At 54.0% G+C, this 10,487-nt stretch overlaps 1 protein-coding gene across 1 annotated transcript in view; it reads left to right on the plus strand.

The window, feature by feature from the left end:
• Positions 1 to 10,191, plus strand: part of LOC116591999 — a 92,440-nt gene extending 82,249 nt beyond the window's left edge. The window contains exon 2 of the mRNA XM_032345482.1: positions 10,090 to 10,191. Coding sequence (XP_032201373.1) covers positions 10,090 to 10,171 — 82 coding nt within the window. The 3' untranslated portion in view covers positions 10,172 to 10,191. The remainder of the gene's footprint in view (positions 1 to 10,089) is intronic.
• The last annotated feature ends 296 nt before the right edge of the window (positions 10,192 to 10,487 follow it).

Raw genomic sequence — 10,487 nt, forward strand, 5'->3', positions numbered from 1 at the left:
GTGGTCACAGAGCCTGGTCCCTGCAGGGAAACCAGAGTCCCGTCTGGCCAGCATTCCCCGCACTCCACTTCCTGCCCCAGCCCTTAAGGCCCAGACCTCACTGTAAACCCCTGGGGACAGGGCTCCGTCCTCACGAACTCCTGTGGTGCCCTCCCTGCCTCGCCCTGCTGACAGGTCCCCCACTGCCTGCAGGAGCAGATGCCCCCGAGCTGTCCATATTCCGCTCTCCAGGCATCAGTCAGTTTCCTAACAGCTAACTTTTATGGAGCACTGAGCATGCTCCCAGAGCTGTATTATTTGCTTCTCTGCTTTATCTCAACCCTTATATGGGCTGCCTACTCCCCTCTCCAGCCCCCCAGCCCCCCCCCGCCCCCCGCTTTGCTTGGAGATGCTGCTATTTCTCTTTCACAAATGAAGTAAGGGAGGCAGAGAGAGAAGTCAGCTCCTGCCGTGTCACACGGACTGCAGGGGTGACGCTGACCCTGAGGGCAGGTGGTGGATTCTGGGTCATCAGGTTCTCCTGCCTCCCACCTGTGCAAGGGAGTGGCCCGAGGGCCTGGGGATGGACTTGGAGGGACAGATACGAGGACACCCTGGACATAGCTCTGCTTCCTCAACTTAGGCTCATTCTGCAGCTGGAATGTGCCCATATTCGCGTGAAGTCTTTCTACTCCCATCCTTGGGTGGGGGTCCACGCAGACCCCTGACACCGATCTCGTGGGACCTGAGAGCTCATATCCTCTAGACTTCCCCACCTAGGAAGGTCCTGTGCTCCAGACCCTTCTTGACTCATTGTCACCTCTGCCAGGGCCCCTCTGGCCTCCCAAGGTGCTCTCCCCACAGGAATGTATTAAAGACATCTGTCCTTTTTCCTCCTGTGGGGCTTTGTGGAGCTATGGCATTAAGACTGAAATGAGAATTTTGATGATGAGTTTTTTGGTGCAAATGGAATTTTGGTAGGTGGGACCTTGTATTAACCGCCCCGGAGCTGACTTAAGCCTTCTAACTAGAGCTCCTTCCTCCAGGGCTCTTGATGGTTTGCCCCGTCCTGTCCCCACCTCTCCTCCAGGAGCGGTGCACGCTCCTCCCGCAGCCCAGCCACAGGATGTGGGCTCAGCTCCTGCTCCCTGCCGGGCCCCATGGGAGCTGCCAGTGGGAGCACATTTCACCCTGGAACCCGCTCCTGCAGCGTCAGATGCCCCAGGCGTCCAAGGACCACGGAACAGAGTTTAAGCCCTTCCTTCTTCCGAACTGGGAGATTTCTGGCAACCTCAGGGAAGGATTTCATATTTTGTCTCCTGCTTTTCTTTAATAGCAAATGGATGGAAAATGTAGAAAATCCTGTGCTCAGCAAAACCTGCCCCTATAGGAAATAGCTGGAAACCGCGGTCCAAGACGAACACCAGGCCAGCTTAGGTGTTTCTTGGAGCCTCTGGCTTGGTTACATAATGCCTGATGGCCCAGCCCAGTTGAGCTGGCACGCCCAGAGCTTGGCGAGCCTGCTTTCCTCTGTGAGCCCCCTGCCCTGGGCTGGTCAGGCCCCTGGAAAGGCCCAGGCTTTCTCTGCGAATAACAATTGGTCTGTTTAATACTGACTCCTCCCCCTGCCCCTTCTCTCCTACCCCCAGGCTCCTTTTTCAGGGAAAAACAACAGTTTCCATGATGAGCTCAGCATAGAGGCAGGAACTGAACCTGTCTGGGCCTCCATCTCTCTATTGGAGGGGTGCAGATTAAGTGACCTGTGGTTTTTCTTGGAGCCAACATTCCATGAGTCTATGGTTTTTCTCATGGAGGAAAGCTTCTCCTTGTTCTTGAGCCTGCAGACCGTGACTGAGAGGCAAGGTTTCCAGGCAGAGCCATCAAGCCCCCTCCTGGTTGGCTGTGACTAATCCTGTCCTCTTCCCCCACCTAGCAACAAGGCACACAGACACACAGGGGAGCAAGCGAGTGTGCGTCCCATCGCTGGCTGGCTTGCTTTCATTCATCCGCACATCGGCCACCCATCCATTCACTTACTCATTCATTTGCTCCATGACCACTCACTGAGCTCCCACTGGGTCCTGTAGTCACAGAGGTGATGGGATCCCCTCCCTGCCCTTGAACTCACAGACTGCTACGGGAGGGGCGGCATGTAGGTCAGATAGGACGATGCCAAACAAAAGGTCTAGGTTAGTGGCCTGGCAGGGAGTTGTGAGGACAAGGCGTGCCCACAGCATCCTGACGTATCTCCACCTTCAATTAATGCTTGCTCACACTAGACCCAGACTGTAGACGTGCCTACGAGGGGTCCTAACAGTTTGGAGATGATGTCTCTAATCCTGTGCCCAGGACAGTTGGCCAAGGTCAGGAAGGACATGCAAGTGGGGACGTTGGAACCAAACCCAGGACCCATGAATGTATCAAGTTGGTGATTCTTATCTTGACCACAGCACACGAGGTTAAGGCTCGGGACTCTAGGATAAGATAGGGGGAGAAAAGTGTCCCCGCCTCACTGTGACATTCCAGAGCCAATGTCACCAACTGCTTCAGCCTCTTCTTGAAGACAAGGCAACTGAGGCATGGATTGGGCAAGCCACCTGCTCAGGGTTCCCCAACCGGGACAAGGCTGAGCGAGGAGAGGGGTCTAGCATCTCCAGGCTGGTCTCCAGGCAGACTCTGGTTCAGGCACGGGGCTATAACTGCTTATGCCTCCCCCACCCCTCTTCCTAGAACTTTCCCCGGGAGATCCTGAATCAGACTGCCTCGGCCATAGCAACTGCTGCTGTGGGCTAGCCGACAGGGGTGAGCTCATCCCTTGAGGTGGTGTGGCAGGACTTCGGTGGCAGGCGGGCTTTGGCTCCCCATCTGAAATCATGGATGAAAATAGCTTGCTGCGGTCTATTGATACTCAATACTCTATCATCAGATTGAGGAAGTCAATTAAAAGTGTCACGTTTCCCCCCTGCCCCCACCCGGGGCCTGGGAACTGTACAGAAGCCAGAGACCAGTGACCCACAGGAACCAGGCTGTGAGTTCCCCTTGACAACTCCACCAAAGCCAGCGGCTGCAGCGCTGCCCTGGGCCATTCTAGAGCTGTGTCAGGCAGCGCCCGGGGACCAGCGACAAGAATCCAGCTCTCTAGTCTGGAGAATGGGCTCAGGCTCGGGTTGCAGGAACATCTGGTCTGCCTGGAAAATGCACGGCGAACAGCTCAGGATGGGAGGGCCCTGGGATTGCCCGGAAACTTCCTGTGGGTGATGGGGCAGGGGCCAGGAGACCAGGCTGGTATGAGTTGGGAGCGACTGTGGCCAGGTCCAAATGGGACCTCAGGGACACTGGTTAATGTTCAGACCAGGCCAGAGGTAGGAGTGCCCAGAGGAATGCCAGCTCCTCTCCTGCCACACGGGAAATGCAGAGACATGGACCTCCTTCTCCTCTCCAACTCAGGGCGACCCTGGCCAGCCAACAGGACTTCTCAAGCCCCACTCCCACTGAAGTCCAGCCGGGCCCCTTCCTCCAGATGGCCCAGTCCTCTGTGGGCTTTCCGTCTAAGGTAGCGACACCTTATGACCGAGCCCAACCCCCTTACACCTTGGCTTCCACAGCCCTTCCCCTTTCTTAGGCCACTGGGCTTCCAGCTTTCCTTAGCTGGCTGGTGACTGCTGTGACAGGACAGGGAGACGATGGTGGCCCAGTGTGTTTTTTCCTCCTTGAGACTCCAAGGTCAGCATTACTTGGAGGGATTTTTCAAACAGAGGGCTGGGCGCTGCCTCCGGAGTTTCTGATTCAGTAGGTCTGGAGTGAGTCCTGAGCACATGCATTTTGGTATTTTTGTTTTTTTGGGTTTTTTTAAGATTTTATTTATTTATTGACACAGAGAGAGAGAGATTACAAGCAGGCAGGCGAGGTGGGGGGGGGGGGGCAGGCTCCCTGCTGAGCAGAGAGCCTGATGCGGTGTTTGAACCCAGGACCCTGGAATCATGACCTGAGCTGAAGGCAGAGGCTTAACCCTCTGAGCTACCCAGGTGCCCCTGAGCACATACATTTTGAACAAGTTCCCAAGCAATGTTAATGCTGCTGGTCCGGGGACTATATTTTGAGAGCCATTGTGCTAGGCAGTGCCTGGATGAGAAGCGGAGCAGTGTTCCGGACATAGCCAAGAAAGGCCCCCCTGAGTGATGTGGAGCAGGACCTGACGGCCAAGTGCAAAGATCTAGGGATTTCTAGACTCTTACTGGGCCGTTTAGTGAAGCCTATGGAACCCTTCTCAGAGTGATGTTTTTAAGTTCATAACATAATACACATCGGGTGACACAGGAAAATGATGACATTGAATTCCAGCTCAATCCATAGAGGTCCCTGGTTCAGAAGCCCTAAGGAAGGAGTGTTTGGCCAAGAGGGAACAATCAGTGCAAAGTCCCTAGGGTAGAAATGAATTCGGCTGATGGGGGGACAAGACAGTCCAGGGGTCAGAGCTCAGTGGGTGGCGGGGAGTGAAACCAGGGCCATGACCCGTGCTTTCCTCTGTACTTCCACCGTGGGGGAAGCCCCCAGAGGTTTTAAACACGGGGTGTGGTGATCGCAACTCACTTTGGCTGCTGGATGGAGAATGGGATGTGAGGAGAAGCCGAGCGAAGGCGGAGGACCCTTGAGGGTCTGTGGACCCAGCCCGAGTCCATGACTCTGAGCACGAGCACACGCAGGCAGGGGAGCCTGCAGTGTTGGGGGGCCGGGGGGGGGGGGGGCCCTAACCGAGTGACTTGCCTGAGCGCTGGACGCGCAGCAGAGGCAAGACAGGACACGGATTTCAGTCCGAACCGAGGGCTGACTCCGTTCCTAAGTCACTGTGCGACCCTGGGCCAACAGCTTCCCTTCCCTGGTCCTCGGGCTCGGGCGGGGTGGGTAGAGGGAGGGAGGGAGGGGTGGACGGACTCTGAGAGTCCGTGAGGGCTCGGGCGCGGGACTGGCGACCCCTCTGGCTGGGAAGTGCTGTTTGTCGGGGGAGGCCGAGGCCCCAGGCGGTGGGCGCCCCAGTGGCTTGCCCAGCGGGGCCTGCGGACCGCTCCGAGGGCGGAGGGGGAGGCGGCGGCGGCGGCGGGGAAGGCGGCGGCCGGGCCGGCCAGGTGGCGAGGCGGCGAGGCGGCGAGGCGGCGAGGCGCCTCCGCTTGGCCGCCGGCGGCGCCCGCCCAGGGCAGTGGGAACCCGGGCGGAGGGGGGCAGTCCCCGCGGGCGCGGGGGCGGGGCTAGCGTCTGCCCTCCCCACCCCCGCCCGTCCTCCTCCCCGCTCCTTCCCCTCCTCTCCCCACTTCTCCTTTTCCTGGCCTCATCAACCCGTCCTCCTTCCTCTCTGCCCCTCCCCTCCTCTGCCCTCCCCCTACTCTCTCCACCCCCCCATCCTCTTCTCCCCTCCTCCCCTTCCCCCTTCTCCTTCCCCTTCCCCTCCCCCTCTTCTTTCCCCTCCTTTCCCCTCCCCCTACTCCTTCCCCACCTCCTCCTCCTTACCCCCTTCCACTCCCTCTTTCTTCCTCTTGGTCCTCCTCCCCCGAAAAAGAGTGGCTGGAAAAAAGGGTACAGCCCTGGGGCAGCCAGCGGGGCAGACCAGGGCTCAAGAGGAAAGGCTGCCACCTCTCAGTGCCCCCCCGCCACTACCACCCACCCCTCCACCCCTGTCCTTGCTCCTGGTGTCCAGGGCTAGATGCCTGGAGGAGAGTCCTCCCCCCATCCACTGCACACCTGCTGGCCTCCTGTGGAGAAATGCCCCCACCCCGCTCCCCACTTCCATGCCACAGCCCCTGGTTCCCTCACAGAGATCCTTGAATGGCAATCTGGAGATCCCTTCTGGGAGGCTCATCATTCATTCAATCAGAAAGCTTTATTGAAAAGCTGCTCCTTGCTGGATCCAGGCAAGGCCCTAACACAAATTAAAATCCAGCCCCCGCCATGTTAGAGCAGCACTGTGGTGCCCAGACAGAAATGTAGAGTAGTAAGAATTCGGTACACATTGTTTGCCAGGTCTTTGAAGGTAGGTAATGTTATCCCCTAATTTACAATATGAGGAGACAGATACCATACATTGGACAGAGATAATAGATGACTGAAGTTTACATTCACCATATATAAAGCCCTAAAGAGGTAAATCTCTTAGGATGTATAGATTGTTTACAAAACCCACCAGTGGGGGCGTCTGGGTGGCTCAACAGGTTTAAAGCCTCTGCCTTCTGTTCAGGTCATGATCCCAGGGTCCTGGGATAGAGCCCTTCATAGGGCTCTCTGCTCAGCAGGGTGCCTGCTTCCCTTCTTCTCTCTCTGTCTGCCTCTCTGCCTACTTGTGATCTCTGTCAAATAAATAAATAAAATCTTAAAAAAAAAACAAAACCAAAACTTGAAAAACCCACCAGTGAGGCTACAGTTCATGAAACTGAGAATACCAAGTATTGGCAGGGACAAGGAGCAGCTGGAATTTTCAGACGCTCCTGGTACAACAGGGTACAGACACTTTAGAAAAATGTTTGGCAGTGCCCACTGAGGCTAAGCCTACAAAATCCCCAGGATGCAACAGCTCGAATGGACTGAGTGCTTCTCAGTAATGTTCATAATCCTGGAAGCTTTATTTATATATGCTAGCCCCAGACTGGAAACAAACCAGATGTCCATCGGCAAGGAAACAAATAAATAATGGTATAGGCATGCATTGGAATACTATGCAGCAATGAAAAAGCATACCCCCCCCCCCCAGTACAGCAGACACAACATAAATGGATGTCACAGATAATATTGAGTGAAAAGAACTAGACACAAAGGGGAACGTACTGTATGACTCCATCCATATGAGGTTTTAGGACAGGAAAAATGACCTAAAGTGACAGAGATCAGAGTAGTGGTCCCTTTAGGAGGTTCCTGACTGTGGGAACACAGAGAGCCTTTGTGGGGGTTGGAAAGGCTCTAAATCCTGATCTGAGCAATGGTCTCACTAGTGTAAGCGTGCCCCACGTTGAAGATCTGGACACTTCACGTGATGTCAGTTATACCTCAATTCCAATAAAACAAAGAGCTCCTGCCGATCAACAAGGAAAAGCTGAGAAATACAAATGTTTTCTGAGCAAAGATTTAAATTGGTAATATACGTGTGTGTGTGTGTGTGTGTGTGTGTGTGTGTGTGTAATTCAAAGAAAGAGAAGTCCTCGGAGCTAATAAGTATTTGAAAAGATGATCAATCTCATTAGTAATTAGACAAATATATGTAGAAGCATCCTATGGCTTGACAACCATGAGAATGACAAAGATTAGCAAAGTGGGCTGTACCCGGAGCAGGCCAGGATGTGAGGAGGTACGGGTGGTGCACTACAGGAGGGCACATGATAAGCGGGCTGAGGCAGTGCAGTCGCAGTCAAGCCTGCAGCCCTTGGTGACCTTGGTACCCGGAGATCCAGCTCTTCGTGCTCGTGCAGGTTGGCAAGAGGGCCGGAAGGAGCGCATGGTCGCTGGGACAGTCCTTACAGGAATGCTGCCTTGGACTCCACGTTGGCATTCATCAGAGGGAGGGCTAAGTCAGGTGGTGGGACATACTATGGGATGTCGCCCTTCTTATTGCAGAATGTGCATACCTGCACCTCAAAAAATAAGACCAATTGAAACAAGTAAGGAGCAGAACTAGATTTCCACCCCCCCACACACACAATAGTTCTGCACATTTTATGAGAATATATGCATATTTAAAGGCATATGATAAACATCAGAGCAGGTGCTTAAGGGAGATTGAAAGTCAATATTGGGGAAAAAAGAGAACTATAAAATAAAATACGACCCAGCCATTCTACTTTGAGAGTGAAAGCATATGTCTACACCAAGATTTCTAAATGTATGATCATAGAAGCTTTACTTGTAAGAGCTCCAAGCTGGAAACAACCCAGATGTCCATCAACAGAGAGATGGAGGAACAGATTATACCCTAAGCATACAACGGAATACTAGTCAACAATTAAAGAAGACAAAAACACCGACACACACAACATGAATGACTCCAAAAATAATTATGCCGAATGACAGAATCCAGACTGTGTGATTCCACTCACATAAACTCCTAGAAAATGCAAATTGGTCTAGAGGGACGGAAAGCAGAAGAGTGGTGGCCTGAAGAATGGCGGTTGGGAGAGGGCAGAGGTGGGCAGGAGGGATTTACCAAAGGGTTCCAGGAAACTTCGGGGGATGAGACGGATTTGTGGCTTATCCCGGTTACGGCGCTGGTTTCTCAGGCGTGTGCACGTGTCAAAACTCATCAGATTGTACACTTTAAATACGTGCAGGGTGTTTGATGTCGATTGAAGCTGCAAAAAAGAAATAAAATAAGAGGGCTCTGCATTAACCGATGATGATAATGTACTTGGAACTGAGGGATGTGACTAACTTAACTTGTTGCCCTTGAAGTTAAAGTTAACAAAAGCCTAAATAAATAAACAAATAAATAAAAATAAAGCAAAAAAGAAAGCTTAAATAGTTGAATGGCGTGCCCAGGCCTCACAGCTTGGATGCTGACTCCTACACTGTCACGATCATACTCTGTGGCTCGGGGCTTGTCCTAGTTCAGGGTGTTCTGTAAGTCCCTATATTTGATGGGGGCATTCACCCAAGCCCTAGGGTCATCTCTAGGAAAGGCACTGGGCACTCAGAGATGGGGGACAAGGCCCTGCCTTCTAGGCCCTCCCACCCAGCTGGGGAGAGACACTTGGACAGATAGTCACAAAGCTAGGTGAAATCAGGGAAGGCTTCCTGTAAGAGGTGATGCCTGAGTTCAGAGGTGTTTGGGCCAGAGTAAACACTTGCTGAGTACTATCTGTATTACTATGGCTCCCCATGATCTTAGAGAAAGGAAAGCAGAAAGGAAGAGGGGGTTTCAGGAAGAGGGGTTGGGGATGGGGGTGTGGGAGAGGTGGAGGTGGGCATGTTGATTTGGTTTGTGCCTAGGGAACAGGTCAAATTAACAAGGGGCGTCATTTTAAGGCTTGTTGTCATCCCCCTGAAAGTAAGTGCCCAAAAGCCCTGGGGGCATGAGAGAGTTCTGGGCCGGATTTAATGGTGCCCCCCCCATATACATTTGGCTCCGGAGCTTTGCACGGGGTGTGGGGGCAGAGTCTCAACAGTGAGCGGGAGTGAGTGCCCCCACCTTCAGTCCTGAGGAACCCAATCTGTAGATGCTTTCATCCAACACGAGTGTCCTCACCGGGTCTCTGCCTGCCTGACACACAGTAGGAAATCAGTAAATGCTGGGTTCCTCTCTTGCCTCTCTCCTTTCCCCGGACACTTACAGGCTCTGCTCAAGACCTGCCCCAGGCCCCTGTCCATACCAGGCCATGACCAGGGCAGGTGGACCCAGAGTCCCAGGAAGAGTGGGGCAAAGGCTTCAGGGCTGGGCAGCCCCTCCGCCATGTGGAAGGAGGGGGCTGTTCTTGATTCTCTGCCATGAAAAAGCCCCATTGTGGGGACTTTGAGGGAGAATATATTTATTTTGTTTCCTGAGCTGTGTGAACAGTGCTCTGTGCGGCCGGGGAGGGATTACGTCCCCCTCCTGGGTGGTGTGATGTAAAAAGGCCCCATTCAGTCAGGGATGGCTGCCCACGGGTAGTCCTAGACTCCTGCGCTGTCCCTGGGGGCAGTCTGCTTTCCATCTTTCTCCCTGAGGTAAGGGCTTGGGGCTGGGAGTGGGGGTGGGGGGCTGGGAGGCAGCCCTCGGTAGGCCCAGTCCCTGAGCCCCCGCCCCCTTCACCTTCACCCTGAGCCCCCCACCCCCTTCAACCCTCATGCTGTGCCCCTCAGAATGGGGCCGATCCTGGAAGGACTTCCCACTTCCCCTTGAGCTGTTACCTTGGAGGCGGGGGTCTTACTTCCAGTCACAGAGATCTGCGGACGGAAGCCTTCACCAGTGCTCTGAATTATGTTTCCATAATTTCTATGATTATTTTGTGAATGGCACAACTATGTTGTATTATGTTTGGGGGGAGGGCGTGTGTGTGTGTGTGTCTGAGTGTCGGTGTGTGTGCAGTATTTGTTCACAGGAAATGTCTTAAACACAGCTTGACTTTTGTAACCTTGCTCTGGCATTTCTCTCTTTTCTAGTACACTGGGAACCCCAGTCCCTGGAAATGGACCCGGATTCTCTGGAGCTAAGGGCCCTTGGCAAAGGGAGCCTGTGCCTTGAGCACGTCTGGACACAAAGGATGAGGTAAGCGGGTAGCGTGTCTCAGTCCCTGGCCAATGCTGGAGCAGTGGATGCAAGGGCTGCCTCCTGGCCAGGCAGGTACCCTGCCAGTAGGCACAGAGGCCAGGAAGAGGGTTCTTCCTCAACATTGGTTGGTTCCCCAGGCGATCAGGCCCTTGGTGGGAACATGAAGTTCAGGTCCTTGCTGGGCTGTTCCTGGCAGGCTCCCAGGTCAAGCATGGGCACTTGTGCGACCCCAAGTTTGAGGGGCAGAAGCCAGAGCCCCCAGCCACTGTGGGGTCTTACATCAGTGAGA

The sequence above is a fragment of the Mustela erminea genome, chromosome 5 (assembly GCF_009829155.1).
Source record: "Mustela erminea isolate mMusErm1 chromosome 5, mMusErm1.Pri, whole genome shotgun sequence".
In the NCBI taxonomy this organism is placed as follows: Eukaryota; Metazoa; Chordata; class Mammalia; order Carnivora; family Mustelidae; genus Mustela; species Mustela erminea.